General features: G+C 39.6%; 1 protein-coding gene across 15 annotated transcripts in view; it reads right to left on the bottom strand.

Moving 5' to 3' along the window:
- TFB1M (transcription factor B1, mitochondrial) overlaps positions 1 to 18,938 on the bottom strand; it is a 55,054-nt gene that overhangs the window by 25,798 nt on the left and 10,318 nt on the right. For 11 of the 15 annotated variants that reach the window (XM_008177639.4, XM_008177645.4, XM_065588877.1 and 8 more), the window contains 3 exons: positions 18,250 to 18,358; positions 8,909 to 9,060; positions 4,469 to 4,588 (listed from right to left, as the gene is read on the bottom strand). In XM_008177639.4, coding sequence (XP_008175861.2) covers positions 4,469 to 4,588; positions 8,909 to 9,060; positions 18,250 to 18,358 — 381 coding nt within the window. The remainder of the gene's footprint in view (positions 1 to 4,468; positions 4,589 to 8,908; positions 9,061 to 18,249; positions 18,359 to 18,938) is intronic. The other 4 variants (XM_065588873.1, XM_065588870.1, XM_065588871.1 and 1 more) reach the window with 1 other exon arrangement.

Below are 18,938 nucleotides of genomic sequence, written 5' to 3' on the forward strand. Positions count from 1 at the left end.
ACCCCCCCACAACCCCCTGAACTCTCCTGCCCCCTTACCATGCTGCCTGGGGCCTAGGCCGGGCTGGGGCGCTCGGGCCAGGGGGGGGAAGGGGGAGCCAGAGCACTGGGGCCTGGGGCACTCTGCCAGGGTGGCTGCAGTGCTCGGCCGGGCCGGAGCCGCTCAGCCGGGACCAGGCCGGAGCCACTCGGCCGGGACTGGCACCGCGGGGCACTCGGCCAGGGCCAGGCCACGGCCGGGGGAGCCAGGCCAGAGGGGGCCGGGGACGGAAGGAGCTGTTCAGCAGGGCTGGGCTGGGCCTCGCTGCGCCTCCCTGGAGCCCCCTCCCCCCACCCCAGCTTGCCTACCTGCCTGCCAGCCTGCTTGCTGCTTCTTTCAGGCTTCCCGCGAACATCTGATTCGTGGGGAGGGGGAGGAAAAGGGGGCAGAGCATTCAGGGGAGGAGGGGGACATGAGCTGGGGCTGGGGGCAGGGTGGACAGCTGCCCGAGCCTTTGTTAAATAAAGCCTTTTTAGAACCCGTCCCGGAACAACCGGTTCTAAAAGGGCTTCTAAATTTAACAACCGGTTCCTGCGAACCGGTGGGAACGGGCTCCAGCTCACCACTGGAGGCGGGAATCTTTTGTCTCTCTGGAGCCCCACTCCTCCTTCTAAATGGAAAAGCACCAGATTTAAGATGGATTCCACCATTCTTCCTGGGCTGGCTTACACGAACACAGGAAGGCTTGCAGGTAAACAAACTCATTCACAGTTCATTGATTCTGAAGGACCCTTAATGGCTTCCACTTAATGTGTTTACATCAGTAATACAAGTTCATATCTTATTTTCCTAACTCCAGACAGAAATAATACATGCAAACAAATAGGATGAACACTCAGTAGATCATAAGAGACCTTTTGCATGAAGCATATTCCAGTTACATGTATTCACACTTATAAACATATTTCCATAAAACATATGGAGTGCAACATCACAGAGGGAGAGGGCACATTTTTTATGTCACATCAGGTGACATCCTGGATATGTGTGTGTGACCAAATATATTTAAACAAACTGACCCAGCTCCAACATTTTGACATGTACTCATGAAACTCCATTGTTTGGCAATGTTAGATGTGTCATTTGTTTGAGGTTTCTTTAAAAACCTCTTCAACATTACAGGACAGTTTTTGATATACCAATACACTGCTACGGAAAGGACTGGGATGTCACAAGCGTAACTTGTGACCAGCTCTGGCTCATCCCTCGGAGTGCGATTGTAAAACATTTAAAACACACTTTAGAAATATGCATAGATATTTCATTAATCAGTTATTTCCTTTAGTTAAGAGGCCTTGCTATTTTCAATAAGCAGTTTTCAAATCACAGTCCAAAAGAATGGTTTACTTTAGAAGTAAGAAGAGGGGGAAAATACTCACTGATTGAAACAGATTTCCCCACTGCCATCAGAAAACATCAATCATCTGCATTATTCTAAGCCTTTTCAGTGGTAGTGCTTCACTCAGTTGCCTCCAGCCTCAATTTACTCCAAAGCTGCTATACACTGAGCAGCCCTAAAATATTTCTGAACAGCATGTGAGTAGCACTGTAGCAGCTGAACTGCGAGTTGATCAGACTGATTTATATACTGTACTTTCACTAATGCTCTGTTGCAGCTAAGCATCCCCTTTATGCCTGAGGATCACTTTCCTGATATTTTGTTTTTAAACATTCCTCTCTAAAGGTTTACTCATATCCCAATCAAATGTTTTACAGTTGCTCACTGGCTATTAATCTGCTTAAGGAATATTTTCATTTTATGTTCTGTCACTAAATACTTTAAAACTATTTTATTAATTCGCACAAAGATGTTTATTGCTGGATAAAACTTTAGAATCAATGTGCTCTCACTGTTCAGCATTAAAGAATGAAGTACAAAGCGGGATAGAGCCCATATAATGTATTTTGCTTTGAGGATCTTCCTCAGAGAAAAAGTGTAAGTACCATACTGTGTGCACTCAAAATTGTACCATTCTAATTGTGGAAGCACTGATCTGATTCCATCAATAAAGGTGGTCTATTTAAAGGAAAAAAATTAATCAAAAGAAGGGAAATGTAGGTATCTGGGGCTAGATTCACAAAAGGACTGAGGTGCCTACTCACCTCTATAAGTGCCTTATGTCCAACATTTAACCACCCCGTCATTCACAAAACCACCACTAAGCTGCCACCTAACCTTGAAGGTACCTACATTTCTTGGGTACCTAAGCGTTTGCTGGTAGTCAAATGCAAAACTGCATAAGCCCTGATAGAATTTTCAGACTAGGCATTTCTCTGCCTCTCTCATCTACACGGCCCAATACAGTAGCTATGCTCAGAGTACACCTAATCAATACAAAAGAAAGCTTCTTCTCAGCATTTCCCACTGGCTAGTTTGCTGGCTTCTGCGTATCTCTTATGTACCTAACTCTCCCCATACAATGCATGGGAGGTTTGGGCGTCTAACTCATGACTGTGAATTCCACTGGGCAGCAGGATACCTAGGAGTTAGGCGTTGTAATGCTTAAGTTAGCTTTGTGAATCTAGCCCCAACTTTTTTACATTATATAAAAATGTTAAACCTTGTATTCATTAGTATTATACTGCAATCCCAGTTTATGGTCCAATCCTACAACAAAGTCAATGAGAGTTTTACCACTGTCTTCAAGGGGAGCAGGGAAAAAAAAAAAAAAAAAAAGAACAATTGATCTATCTGATCGGCCCAGCAGATCCAGCTAGTCCAATATCCTCTTTCAGAAGTGACTGGTACCAGATGCTCCAAAGCAAGATACAAGAATCATCAAAGTAGACAAGTTTTCAGAGTAGCAGCCGTGTTAGTCTGTATCCGCAAAAAGAAGAACAGGAGGACTTGTGGCACCTTAGAGACTAACAAATTTATTAGAGCATAAGCTTTCGTGGACTACAGCCCACTTCTTCGGATGCATATAGAATGGAACATATATTGAGGAGATATATATACACACATACAGAGAGCATAAACAGGTGGGAGTTGTCTTACCACCTCTGAGAGGCCAATTAATTAAGAGAAAAAAAACTTTTGAAGTGATAATCAAGCTAGCCCAGTACAGACAGACAGTTAGATAACAAGTGTGAGAATACTTACAAGGGGAGATAGATTCAATGTTTGTAATGGCTCAGCCATTCCCAGTCCTTATTCAAACCGGAGTTGATTGTGTCTAGTTTGCATATCAATTCTAGCTCAGCAGTTTCTCATTGGAGTCTGTTTTTGAAGTTTTTCTGTTGTAATATAGCCACCCGCAGGTCTGTCACTGAATGACCAGACAGGTTAAAGTGTTCTCCCACTGGTTTTTGAGTATTTTGATTCCTGATGTCAGATTTGTGTCCATTAATTCTTTTGCGTAGAGACTGTCCAGTTTGGCCAATGTACATGGCAGAGGGGCATTGCTGGCACATGATGGCATATATCACATTGGTAGATGTGCAGGTGAACGAGCCCCTGATGGTATGGCTGATGTGAGGGAATGGCTGAGCCATTACAAACATTGAATCTATCTCCCCTTGTAAGTATTCTCACACTTGTTATCTAACTGTCTGTCTGTACTGGGCTAGCTTGATTATCACTTCAAAAGTTTTTTTTCCTCTTAATTAATTGGCCTCTCAGAGGTGGTAAGACAACTCCCACCTGTTTATGCTCTCTGTATGTGTGTATATATATCTCCTCAATATATGTTCCATTCTATATGCATCCGAAGAAGTGGGCTGTAGTCCACGAAAGCTTATGCTCTAATAAATTTGTTAGTCTCTAAGGTGCCACAAGTCCTCCTGTTCTTCTTTTTGCAAAGTAGACAATTAAAGAATAGCTTATCCATAGCAGAAGAATTTTCTTGACCCTCTCACTTAGTGGTTTGTTTATTCCCTGAAACATGACAATTTAAAAATATCCGATCTAATGTCACTGTGAATGTTATCCACATAAATGTTTAACCCTATTTTGAGTCCCACTAAACTCTTGGCCTCAATGATAACCTGTGGAACTGACTGTCACAAGGTAACTGTATGTGATGTAAAAGATATTTCCTTTTATCAATTTTAAATTTACCATATTTCAATTTCACTGAGTGTTTCCCATATTCTCTTATTTAACTTCTTTATACCATCTCCTCTGTAAACAGTCACAACCTTTTCAAGCTCTCCTCATATGGAAGACTTTCCATGCCTCCTGTCATTTTATTACTCATCTCGGAGTGCCTACTGAATTTCTGCAATGTCTTTTTCAGGATCAGGTTCACATTGCTTTTGGCCTTGATCATGAAAGGTGCTGTGTGCCCTCAACTCCCACTCATTCCAATGGCTTTAAGCATCTCTCAGGATCAATCCTTTTTGTACAAGTTGCGGTTACTATAAAGAATTAGATGACACTGTAGCATGTATCTCCTGCTAGCAAAGTCAATGCACAAAGATGACTCACCTCTGGTTTTGGAACAAAGGCTCGACCTGGAATTGTGAAACAGTTTTGAACAGTGCAGAGGTACTGAGACATGATGGACAGTCTGCTACGTTGCTTGCTTCCTGTGGTGGCTGTGAGCCTCTATGGGATAATCAGAGTGTCATTTATAAGTCAATGAATCCAGACTGACCAAGTGGAAAGAATATTAAAGCTCTGTCAACTTGCAACTTAATCTAAGGTAAGGATATTTAAAACCAAGAGTAACAAAAAAAAAATTTTTTTTTTTTTTAAAGGCACCCTCTTAAAAGTAAATACAAAGATCAAAAATAACGTTCAAACTCTCTAAAGTTTTTCTAACATGCCTATCAAGGTATCTGAATTACATACAATTTATTGCCCCAAACCTGTAGTTAAATCTGCACAGGTAGTTCCCTGCACTTCTGTGGAGATTCACTGATATAAAAAACGGTCTGGGAGCCACCTGAACAGATCTGCTTGTAGGGTTCATGCTGAAGACAGAATTGGGTGACAATGTTCTCAAAGCCTCCTTTGTTCCCAATGTCCATGTTTGGGTGTTTATTTTTCTGGTCTTTTTTAATTCTTGCGAGATCAAATATTAGTCAAATGAGGTTCTCACAGACTCAGTATAAGGAAGCAAATAAAAGTATTATTCCCTGTAAATCCATCTGCACTCATTACAAAGATAAGGCTGATTTTTCCCTCCTCAATAACTGGATGACATTTTAAAAATATTGTTAAATGAAACAGTTTAATAAAAATGAGGCAACAAATCTTCAAATTTTTTTCACTTAAAAATCAGCTCTGAAGAGCTCTTAATTTCCAAAAAAAGTGCCCAAAAGACATACAAAGCCACAATTACTAGTTTCGTAAATAACCACCACAATAGTTCTGCATTATTGGAAACTAAGGCCTTGGCTACACTTACCCGGTAGTTCGGCGGCGAGCGATCGAACTTCTGGGTTCGACTTATCGCATCTTGTCTGGACGCGATAAGTCGAACCCGGAAGTGCTCGCCGTCGACTGCAGTACCCCAGCTCGGCGAGAGGAGTACTGCGGAGTCGACGGGGGAGCCTGCCTGCCACGTGTGGACCGAGGTAAGTTCGAACTAAGGTACTTCGAACTTCAGCTACGTTATTCACGTAGCTGAAGTTGCGTACCTTAGTTCGAATTAGGGGGTTAGTGTAGACCTGGCCTAAGTATAATGGAGCTAGGAATGAAACAGTGTTGCAGGTCACATAATGAACAATCAGGTTGAGAAATAATATTGAGTGGAGTAGGTGGAAATGTAACCTCTATCTGCTGTTGGTGCCTCTGTTTGCAGCTGGAAAACACACCACGGAGTACCACACAGAACCTCCCTTGCTAAGCTACAGAAACACATGGGAATTTTTTCATACATTTTTCAGTAAGTCCTAACTTCAGTTCAACTGAACTGGTATGAAAACATGAGGAAGCAGTAGAATAAAGAAGGCTCCTGTGACTTCCAGATATTTTAGTTAAAAGTGGTAAAAACTGGTCCTGTCTACACTACAGTGCTCATGATCTGGCAGGAATTGTGTTTTGTATATTTAGCCAGTATAGACAAGACCTCAAGGTATTTGTACAAAGAGTGATATGTACAGAATGCCACCGAACATTAGAAGTGGCCCTTATTGCATTGAAATATCGTAAGGTGATTCATGTCCTCATTTGTCACATCACCTTTGTTTTCACAATATATACAGATGAAAAAAGATGACATGGATATCTGATGGCAATAGCTGCATCCAATGTGCCCTCCAGTGAACACAGTACAATTGAAATGTTGGCATGGCTAACTGAAGCCTTGCATACACTAGGAAACTGAACTGTTGCGGAAAACTTCTGTACTGACACTACAGATGGTTTAAGTGCTAATGTAGAAAATACAAAATCATTTCAATGTTATTTCAGAAAGAGATCATAACACTTGATTTTGTTTGGTCCACACTAGCACTTTAACCACTTCAGTCATTTCATCTCAACAACAGTTCAACTTCCCTGAAAACTCCGGGCAAGAAAATGCAAGTTATGTGCCACAAAGTTGTACAAAGACGTTTTACTGTCAGAATCCGTATCACCACTTTTTTTCTTGCAGTTGCCCTTTTTCGTCTTTCAAGCTTCTCATACCATCTAAAATCCATATATGGGCAATGTCTGATTTTGTGCCAAGTAAAAAAACAACAGTAATAAGTATTTTGGGTCACACTTTTTTTTTCTTCCAAAACAAATAGAAATTCTGTTTACTAGTATATTTCATCCGATGATCTAAACATATATCTCCATACACCTCGGTGAATCTGGCTAAGTGTTGTTATTCCTGTTCTTCTACTAGTGCATTTTAAGTATTTATAAGACACCTATATCCTGGATATCTACATCCAAACAGTTAAACGGAGGAAGAAAGGTGAAACAACTTGCCTAAGGCCTAAATAGAGAGTGGCAGATCCAGGAATAAAACCTAGAAATTCTGACTCCCAGTTTCCTAGCTGACCATAAGATAACCGGTTTCTTTTTACTGAAGGTAGTGTATTTCCCAAAAAGGCATACCAACTCATATAAATAAAGGAAATGTGAACCATAACACTGAAAGGCTTTGATCTTCTCTTTTATAAAATATTCATTGGAATCACACACATTTAAATAAATGAGAAACCAAGAAACACAAGTTCCTACAGTGTAAATACAACAACCACCACCACCACCACCGACTCATTCCATGACCTTGAGAACATCACTCCACTTTATAATGTTCAGTCTTTTCAGCTTTCTAAATACAAGGAACTTAACGGGTATGCTATTTTGCATGTCATTTGAGCTATGTTGGGTGCAGAAACACTATAATCTGCATGTCATGTTGGAAAAAAAAACCCTAAAGGCACATACAGCTGGTTATAGCTATATAAAGTACGGAGTGTTTCTATGTTCTCAATTCTCTTTGTAATTCTTTTTTGTTGCTATCATAGCATTCCACATCTTTCCACTTTATACTTTAAAGCCTAGTCTATTAGCCATTTTTAATGTTTAGGCTAATAGCTCTTATGTTATGAAGTATTTTGGGAAAAAGAACTGGATCTTTTGTGCCAGAAATCACATGGACTCAGCGATGATAAAAGGCGGCTGCTTTATTTCACATTCACAATATACAGACTACTTGTCCCAGATGTTCTCTACAGCCATCTACTGGAACCACTTAAGTACTTATCTCAAACCCTCTTCTCGCAAAAACTACACTAAATGTAGCAGAATGATGGGAGCGCTAGGTATCGGAGTAATGTTCTAGGTACCCGAAATAACAGCAGAGATTTAATTTATGGCATACAATCACTGTATTTCTCATTTAAACAATTCACAAAAGACCCTGCAGGTAAAACTTAACGTCTAACCTGGTTTTCAGTTTGGAGCAGCTACTTTAACCTTTTGAGTGCAACACATTGAATATACACTCAGATAACAAACAAAACCGAATACTTACAGAACAGTGAAGTGGTTGAGAAAATGGCAATCTGGTTTTCTCAAACACTGATAATGAAATAAACTATAAAAAATGTCTGAGGGCATTTTACAGTGAGTCAGCTGATTATCAGTTGACCCAGAAACATCTGAGAGTCTGTGGAGAGCAGGCAGATCAATTTCACTTTCATCAAGTTTCTCAGTTTTCAAAGTAAATGTAACCAAGTCAAAAACTGCTCCAGCAGTTCTTAGAATTGGAAATTGATTTGGTGCATTCAGTTTTATTCTTGTCAGGGTATGGTGAAGAGATTGGCAATGGTCCCATTCAGATTTCTGGCATCAAGATCATATTCAGGAAAGCAAAGACCAGCGTCTATGGGCTCCACTGACAAGAAATTCCCTATGTTTGAAGTGTTTAATCATTGGTGGGAATCAGTGATTGACATATTTCAAATCTGAAAATCTTCTGTTAGCAAGGGAGGTCTAAAATAAAGCAGGGTAAAATATTACTTACAAGATTAAGTGCTAACTCAAAATGTCACGTCAGCTGATGAGGAAGGAAATAGTTGAAGACAGAAAAGGAGCATGCTGTGGAAGTTACTTGGAATGAAGCAGTCAGATTTCAGAGAAAACAAGACTGTGAAATGTTTCAATGCTTAAGGGAGATTTATCTCCCACATAAGAAGAAACTTTTTATAAACAGTGTGCAATGAAAAGAACTGAGCAGATTTTTAAAATTAATATTAAACTGTATAATTTGTAGCTAAGCATACAGAAACTTAAGCACTGTGCCAGGTTTCCAGCCTTAAAATTACAATTTCAGAGAAGTATAGACTATCAGGCAGTTTTAAAACATCCTGTAAGTCAACAAAATCTCTCTCAGGCTTTTCTCATCTACCACTAAAGTAATTAGGTGCTGAAATAATTTGTCCAATTTTAAGTCTTTAATAAGCCAATAACAAAACTTACCTCTGCTACTTCCTTCTGAAAAGTCAAAGTCATCTGAGTTCTGCCATAAACAAAAGGTCCATCTCTATTGGAAACATTTTCAAGCCACCTGATGATCAGAGGAGTTGAAACACTGAACGGCAGATTTCCAATGATATGCACGTTTGGTGGATCTATAAGAATTTGAAAAGAAATCTTTTGTAAAAATAGATAGGTAAGTGGGGTAGGGTGAAAGGCTGTGGTTTTGTGGAACACTGAACACGTTCTACAATTAGAGAGGGCTGTATAGTTTGGAAGGCCTCCACCTCAGCAGAAGGGGGACTAATCTCCTTGGGGACAGGCTGGCTAGAGAGTCAGGAGGGAATTAAACTAATAGCAAAAGGGGAGGGTACAAAGGAGGAAGATATGAGCCCTCAGAACAAAATCAAGATGTTGAGAACAAAATTTATTCAAGAAACCAAAGAACATAAACAGAAAAAAATCTTGAATTGCCTATACACTATTCTAGGAATCTAGGTAACAAACAAGAGAAACAGAAAATGCTCACTTATGAGCATAAATTTGATCTAGCTGGTATTACTGAAACCTGGCGGAATGATTCACATGATTGGAATGTTAAATCAATGGTTATGACCTATTTAGGAAGGATCAAATGGGAAAAATGGGAGTGGCACTATGTAAAAAGTGGCATTACTTATTTCCACGTCCCTAATAATGCAGAAGAAAATTATTTTGAATGCTTATGGCTCAATGTCCTAAAAGATAAAGCAAAAGATGGCATAGTAGTTGACTGCTACAGACCACCACATCATCCTGGGGAACAGGACGACTGCCTACATAAGCACTCATCTATAATATGTCGGAACAAAAACTGTTATCATGGGGGACTTCAATTTGAGTGACATATGCTGGAGGTCTCATGCTGCCAGTACTAAAACATCCTTGGAATTTCTAAACATTATAGATGACAATTTCTTAATTCAAAAAGTGTTGCAGCCAACATATTAGATAATTTTTTCACATCTTAGCTCATAGAGCATTATATATTATACCTTGCCCTAAGAGATAAAGAGAACTGAGCACAGAACTAAAAATGAATGGTAGCTTAGGCACAAGTGATCAGGACTTTATTCAGCTTGTATGTTATAAATATGATCAAGTTCAGACCAGTAATATTTTATATACACCTCTACCCTGATATAACACGAATTTGGATACAACGCAGTAAAGCAGAGCTCGAGGGGGGGGCGGATCAAAGCAAGTTAGACATAACGTGGTTTCACCTATAGCGCGGTAAGATTTTTTGGCTCCCGAGGACAGCGTTATATCGAGGTAGAGGTGTATATATAGAGGTGTGTGTGTGCACACATGCGCGCACACACATACACAGCTTTAACAAGGCCTATTTCACAAAACTGAAAACAATTATGAGCCAAATGAGCAGGGTCCTGGCCAAAAGAGTGTATGCTTCCCAGGATCGCATTAACAGAGGAATATTGAATAGGAGAGGTTATTTTACTTCTGTATTCGGCACTGGTGTAAGCGCTGCTGGAATACTGTGTCTAGTTCTGGTAACCACAATTCAAGGAGGTGGATAAATTGGAGAGGGTTCAGCGCAGGAGAATGATTAAAGGATTAGAAAACATGCCTTACAGTGACAGACTAAGGAGCTCAATCTAGGGATCTTAACAAAGAGAAGGTTCAAGAGCACCTTGATTACAAGCTAAGTACCTTCAATCTAGCAGAGACAGATATAACACAAACCAATGGCTGTAAGTTGAAGCTAGACAAATTCAGATGAGAAACAAATGTAATGGTGAGAGTAATTAACCACTGGAACAATTTACCAAGGGTCTAGGCGGAGTCTCCATTACTAACAATTTTTAAATCAAGACTGGATATTTTTCTAAAAGATACGCTCTAGGAATTATTTTGGGGAAATTCTATGGCCTGTCCTATAGAGGAGGTCAAACTAGATGATCCCAATTGTCCCTTCCAACCTTAGAAACTACAAAGCTACAATCTAATGCATTTTGACAGAATTTGCACAAAAACAGCTTTACCCTTATTCTTCTTTTCATATGCAATAAACAATTCTGGGGACTTTCTAACATCCATCCTGAGTATGAGGTTTAGGAAAGTTCGGAAAAATTATATATTGGTTTACATGAAAATCTGATGCCACCTTTGATAAAAAGGTCTGTATAGAGAATTACTTTATCTTTATGAAAAAACAGTAAATGGCAGATCAACAATTAACATACAATTCACTTATACATCTGAAATGACAGCTGTCAAAAACAGTTTTAATAGATAGAATAATGTATAGTTTCCCGAAGGTTCAAAGGGAAGTTTCATCAATTTTGAAAGCACTATGTTCAAATCCCAAGATGGTCTAGGATTTTTTTTATTGAAAGATATTAATTATGAAGACTTTTTAAGAACCTCTTAACTACTTTAAGAGTAAAACTAATGTGCTATCCGCAGATACATGGTATGCTGATATGGCTGAGAAGTGAACCTTCACTTAAGATAGGGCAAATATTTAATATATAATTGAATGCTGTACATAATCTATACCATACATAGAAACACACACAAAAATCTTTTCCATTTATTACTATAACTCTTTCCTTGAATTTAACAGTATGTTTTGCACCTCTAACGAAAAAGACTTTTCTAACAGTTGGAGAGTCTTATTCCACATGTCATTAAATGGAGACTAAAAATCCTGGTGACAGACAATCCCTTGCTGTAGCGTCATCAAGTCTGGTACTAATGGTAGAGATTTGATTAACCCTCCAGAGAGGTGAATTAAATCTGTTTTCTGGCCCATGCTGATGGTATTCAAATTACCCTAGCTTTGTCTTGATTCATTTAATCAATTTTTGAATATGGGGAAATGGGGGAAATGTATATGAGGCCTTAACACCAAATTATCAGAGACGCATCGATATTGAGCTCCTATCTTTCCTTGCTCTTGAGCAAGCCTTCTGACACTTCCTGTTGTTGCTGGATACAAAAAGTTTACAGGATTGCCCCACAACCTGAAGAGTTGTGTTACCACTTTGTCTTTCACAGACATTGGTGCATGGGAGAGGTGACCTACAAAAAGGTATTTTGTTCCCCCAATACATAAATTGCCATTGGGTGAACATCTTCTATACATCAGTCTCAAAAATGTGTTGCCTCTATGCACACTGGCAGAGAAATGAGCCCTACCTTGTTTGTTTAGAGCAGGGGTTCTCAAAAAGGGGGTCGGGACCCCTCAGGGGGTCACGAGCTGTCACCTCCACCCCAAACCCCACTTTGCATCCAGCATTTATAATGGTGTTAAATAAAAAAAGGGGGGGGGGGGTTTGCACTCAGAGGCTTGCTGTGTGAAAGGGTTCACCAGTACAAAAGTTTGAGAACTACTGGTTTAGAGAATATAATACTGTCATATTGTCTGTCCCCACCTGAACTACCCTGGGTCTGACCTGAGGTAGAAATTAATTTAGAACCAACTTAATAGCTCTCACTTCTAAGATATTGATATGTAGATTATTTTCCCTTGACTAGTGACCTCTCACTAACAGATTGCTGTTGTTTTTTAAATGGCCCCCATCCCAATGGCATAGTGAGATGGAATAATATACCCTTAATTACATTTACAGCACATCTCCACCACATGATTGTTTTTAACACCTTCTGTGGAATTACCAATTTGTGATGCACATTTTGTCTAACCTTGGACTGTCATTTCTTGACAACCAGTGTTGCAGGCTTCTCATCCATATTATGGTGTCACAAATGTAGCTGATGTTAAGAAATCTAGTAACCCCGGGGGGAGGGGAGGAAAGAGAGCAACAACTGTTTTGGGAACCGCAGAAGAAAATGTATAGATAATTTTATTTGTATAGACCTTTTTTCTGGGATAAAGTCTTTTGCTACAGTTGAGTCCAATATGGCTGCTATGAAAGGGATTCTTTCAGTTGGATTCAGGAATAATTTTCCTGAATGTATGCATAATTCCAGATTGGCAAAAAGTAAATATCTGGTTTATGTGTAACGGGATTTCTTCCCTCAATAATGTTTTTATTAATCAGTCATCCTGGTAAGGATATACATAAAATCCCATTTCTTTAGATATGGTCTCCCTACAGACAGGCATTTTGTAAACACAATTCACCTCATACAAATACTGTAGTGCAATCTCTACCATGAAAGTGCAACCCACAAATGTAGAATTATGTACCAAAAAAACTGCATTCAAAAATAAAACAATGTAAAACTTTAGAGCCTACAAGTCCAATCAGTTCTACTTCTTGTTCCAGCCAATTGCTAAGAAAACAAGTTTGTTTACATTTACAGGAGATAACGCTGCCCACATTTTAATTACAAAGTCACCTGAAAGTGAGAACAGGCATTTGTATGACACTATTATAGCTGGCATTGCTATAACATGAAATATATGGCAGAATGTGGGTAAAACAGAGCAGGAGACATACAATTCTCCTCCAAGGAGTTCAGTCACAGATTTAATTAGCGCATTTTTTTAACGTGCCTCATCAGCATGGAAGCATGTCCTCTGGAATGGTGGTTGAAGCATGAAGAGGCATATGAATCTTTAGCTCATCTGGCACGTAAATATCTTGCAATACCAGCTATAACAGTGCCATGAGAACGCCGGTTCTCACTTTCAGGTGACATTGTAATTACGACATGGGCAGCATTATCTCCTGCAAATGTAAACCAACTTGTTCAGCCAATCGCTCAGAGAAACAAGAAGGAGGACTTAGTGGACTTGTAAGCTCTAAAGGTTTACATTGTTTTGTTTTTGAATGCACTTATGTAACCAAAAAACCCTACATTTGTAAGTTGCACTTTCATGATAGAGAGATTGCACTACAGTACTTGTATAAGGTGAATTGAAAAATACTATTTCTTTTGTTTTTTACAGTGCAAATATTTGTAATAAAAATATAAAGTGAGCACTGTACACTTTGTATTGTGTTGTAATTGAAATCAATATATTTGAAAATGTAGAAAGCATCCAAAAATATTTAAACAGGCTAGATCCTTGGGCTCAACGGGTAGTGATCAACAGCTCAATATCTAGTTGACAGCCGGTATCAAGCGGAGTGCTCCAGGGGTCGGTCCTGGGGCTAGTTTTGTTCACATCTTCATTAATGATCTGGATGATAGGATGGATTGCACCCTCAGCAAGTTTGTGTATGACACTAAGCTAGGGGGAGAGGTAGATACACTGGAGGGTAGGGATAGGGTCCAGAATGACCTAGACAAATTGGAGGATTGGACCAAAAAAAAAAAAAAAAAAAAACTGATGAGGTTCAACAACACAAGTGCAGAGTCCTGCACTTAGGATGGCAGAATTCCATGCACTGCTACAGGCTGGGGACCAACTGCTAAGTCGGAAAAGGACCCGAGGATTACAGTGGACGAGAAGCTGGATATGAGTCAGTGTGCCTTTGTTGCTAAGAAGGCTAACGGCATAACAGCTGCATTAGTAGGAGCATTGCCAGCAGATCGAGGCAAGTGATTATTCCCTTCTATTAGACACTGTTGAGGCCACATCTGGAGTATTGCATCCAGTTTTGGGCCCCCCACTACAGAAAGGATGTGGGCAAATTGGAGAGAGTCCAGCGGCGGGCAATGAAAATTATTAGGGGGCTGAGGCACATGACTTATGAAGAGAGGCTGAGGGAACTGGGCTTATTTAGCCTGCAGAAGAGAAGAGTGAGGGGGGATTTGATAGCACCCTTCAATTACCTGAAGGGGGATTCCAAAGAGGATGGAACTAGACCGTTCTCAGTGGTGGCAGATGACAGAACAAGGATCAATGGTCTCAAGTTGCAGTGGGGGAGGTCTAGGTTATGTATTAGGAAAAACTATTTTACTAGGAGGGTGGTGAAGCACCGGAATGGATTACTTAGGGTGGTGGTGGAATCTCCATCATTAGAGGTTTTTAAGGCCTGGTTTGACAAAGCTCTGGCTGGGATGATTTAGTTGGGGTTGGTCCTGCTTTCAGCGGAGGGTTGGACTAGATGACTTCCTGAAGTCTTTTCCAACCCTAATCTTCTATGATGCTATGAAATAAATGGTATTCTATTATTGTTTAACAGTGTGATTAATCGAGTGATTAATCACGATTAATTTTTTTAATCGCTGACAGCCCTATTAGAAATATCTTTGTCCATACATATACAAAGCCAATGAATGAGGTTGCGTATAATACTCTCTGTTCCTGTTCTCTGATCCGATGGCATTCTTCTAGGATGAATAAAGGAGGGTGGAGAAAAAAAAATCCATTCTGGAAACCCAGAAGTCTTAGGAGGTGGGAGTAGTGAAAAAAATCTTGACTTCAACTCTTTCTCCCTCGGAAAGTACTTAACTGAATCACTTCCAACAGAATGTTCGGTGCCTGCTCAACTGAGACACGTGTTAATTGCCGATGGAGCTGGAGACGGTTCCAACTGATGAACCTGTGCTGTAACTATTATTCACTGCAGTGCCATGCTGGGACTGGTTACTGGAACCTTATTTTGCCCCTACATCAACAGTTTCTTAGCTCTTACCTTTGGAACAAGCTCATTATAGATTAGCTCTCGACACCACAAGAGTTTTCCTCTTCACATCCTTCCCATTTCTGGATTCTTTAGCACTGGGTGCCAAGGTGGAGGTTTTATCCTTCTTCCCTCCAGACTCACTCAGAACTGATGCTGGTCCCTAAGACTTATTTGAACCTTGTACTTGCTCACTTCAGGATGGTTTTTATTGACAGCACTTCTTGTAATAAAATCACCCAAAGTCGGTTCTGTCTCTCCTTTTTTGCCCATGCTGTAAAAATTGAGCAAATCAAGCTTTTTGAAGGCGAGTGTCCCTCACCCAAATATGCGAGGCATCTGGCATGCACGCTTGACACCAGAAACACTGTCGGACATGACATACATCTTTTAAAACCGGTATTTTTATTCTTTGCTCTGCCATCTCCATACTGAAGACTTACAACTAACTTAATCTAATAGTAAACTATCAACCATCCAACAAACTACTAATTATAACTATAAAATTAACAACTAGCTAATAAGCTACAGACCCAGAAACCCTCATCCGTTCAGCTGTTGGAGTTGGAAGGAACTGAGGCAGCCGGAACTTTTATACTCTCACTCTGGAATAGTTGATGCTCACTGAGAGGTGGAATTAAGGAAGCGTGTGAATGCTCCAGTAACTACTAGCTAGAATTCCACCATTCAACCTGCCCCAAATAACGCATCCACACGAGCGTGAATATTCAAAGAGCACTAGAAGAATACGCCAGTTTCCTAAGTGCTGAAGGACTTATCCCTGGATTTCATTTCTATGGCTGAGTCCAAAGTTTCAAAACCTGAAGGGCCCCGTACAAACCCTATAAAGCTGCAGTAACAGGCATCAGAAATCTGCAGAGAGAATCTGAACCTCCACCCATGCTACAGAGCTCCCCTGCAGTAACAGGGCCTTCCAGCAAACAGAAGAAAGTGAAGCCTTGATATTGTATAGGTACATAAAAAACAAAAAACAAAAAAACACCACACACATGCAGCAAGTCTCAGAGCCCAGGCCTACAGACTTGGGCTTGCAGGGCTGATGCTACTGTACTAAAGATAGTCATGCCAATATCCCCACTCAGGTTCTGAAACAGGGAGAGGGGGAAAAAGTTTCAGACCCTAAGCTCCTGCCCAAGCGGGAACAACTACACAGCTATGTTTAACGCTGTAGTACATGAGCCCTGTGAGCCAGAGGCTCTGAAACTCATTGGGTTTTGTTTCTGCAGTGTAGATATACCCTAAACATGTCAATATGTAATATACTTATTTAAAAAAAATTAAACCATTTTTATACAACAAAGTGAAATGCAAACAAAAAATTGGATTTAATTCACATTTCATATATAATATAATTCTCTAGTTTGATTCACAAACAGAAAATGGCACTTGTTGAATTCTGTCACTGATTTACATTTCATTTTCACAGAACAATAACAAAGAAAGTAATTAAAATAAGAAAGGTGTATCTATATCTAAACTAATCAGGCATAGAATAGGATTCTTAAATGCATCAGTTCTAGAAAGTTACATTTTAAAAATTCAACTCCATCCTCTCATACACATTTGCGCATACCCACGTTTTATTAAATTCCCTACAACATGGGAAGATGCAATACAGCAGGGGATTTTCCAGATAAAGTTAACGGAATATGTTTCCTTTGCATCTCAAATTAGAAAAAAAAATTTTTTTAAATGTTCTTCTGGCATCCACCAGATGCTATGTCTATCTCTGACTAAGAAATCAGGTTTTGGAAAAAAGACTAAACTTACCTGTAAGTTTATCTAGTAGTGTCATATGGTCTTAGGAGAAAAGGTGAAATCCAGTCATAAGAAAACCCCAAGATTTGATAAAAAGCTGTGAGTAGACCTTATACTTTCCCAGTATGCATGGCTCAAGGATCATCAATAAGAAAAAACAAACAATCTTTCAATATACTTCAAGTACCACAGAAGTCTCCAAGTTTCAAAGAGGATTCTACAAGAACCTTCAGTGGGGTGACAGAGTTTAATAAATGGTGGCTTATCACGCAAAAGCAGCAGGATAGGGGAATAAAAGAATATGTGCACTATGTGTTTTACTTCTGTGCTCCTCAGAAACTGTTTTTTCACAATGACAACATCCTGAGGCTAGTACTTGCAAAGGTACCAATCATTTTAAATTATACTAATTCAGCATCTTTGCCTTAGGGCTTGTTTACACTTAAAAGGCTCAGCTGCACCATCCTAGTGCTTCAGTAAAGACGCTACGTACGCCAACAGGAGAGCTTCTCCTGTCGGCGTAGGTACTCCACCTCCCCAATAGGAGTAGCTATGTTCAGGGGAAAAGCCCTATCATTGACACAGTGCTGTCTACAACAGGAGTTAGGTTGGTGTAACTGCGTTGCTATGGGGTTTGGATTTGCCACTTCCCTAAGCAACAGTTATACCAACATAAGTTGCTAGTGTATACCAACTCTCAGACAAGGTACGAAATAGGTGATTCTCATTTTTTTTCCCCCACCCTCTTTTTTGGGGGGGAGGGGAGAAAATTAAACTCCATAATCTTACCTTTCAGGAGAAATCACTTTGAAGGGTTAACTATTAAACAGCTAAAATGTAAATTAGGGTGACGATAGTCAACTGCTATTCACCAAAAGGGATCAAAACCAGTGTATGTAGATGAAGTGAGAAGAAATGGAAATCATGACAAATAACTTCAGGTACCTCGTCAAACAAATTAATTTTCATAGTAACTGTTCATAGGAAACAACAAATATACTGAAAGCAGATACTAACCATCTTCCCACTTCTTTTGAAGGTGTTTTGGAAAAGCTCTCTCCATCTTATATGTCAAAATGTCCCCATGAACAATGTGCACTTTTCCCGGAGCTGCTTCAGACAGCATCTATTTGTTAGCAAGCAAGCAAGCAGAATTAGTTTATTTAGCATCAGTAAAATCTGGTAAACTTTTAAACATACTGAGCCATACACATCCTTGGCTTCAGTGGAATTACACTAGGCATGAATCTGGCCCTATATTTTTATCCTCATATACATGTAGTAGTAAAACAGAATAATTATATTTTAGGTGTGGGCACATTATAAATAAAAGATGAATAAAATGCACATTTCCATGCAAAAGTTATACACACACAAAAACCCAATACAAACAACAGGTCTGATCCTATACACCTACTATTCACTACTTATGAGAGTAAAGGGTTACAAGATTGAGAGTTTAGATCGAATATAAACAATTAAAGACTTAAGTATTTTGAAGCCTGGAATGAATGCGGATTATTAAAATATATTGGAGAAAATTCTCAAATGTCAATACAACTTATTATTTGTGCTTAAAACATGCAAACTCTCATATAAGGCTTGATTCTGCAAAATGCTGAGCACTCTGGCCTGATCAAGCAAAACACATTATTAGTCCCACTCAAACCAATGGCACTATTCACACACTTAAAGATAAGTACATG

The sequence above is a fragment of the Chrysemys picta genome, chromosome 3 (genome assembly GCF_011386835.1).
Source record: "Chrysemys picta bellii isolate R12L10 chromosome 3, ASM1138683v2, whole genome shotgun sequence".
NCBI lineage: Eukaryota > Metazoa > Chordata > Testudines > Emydidae > Chrysemys > Chrysemys picta.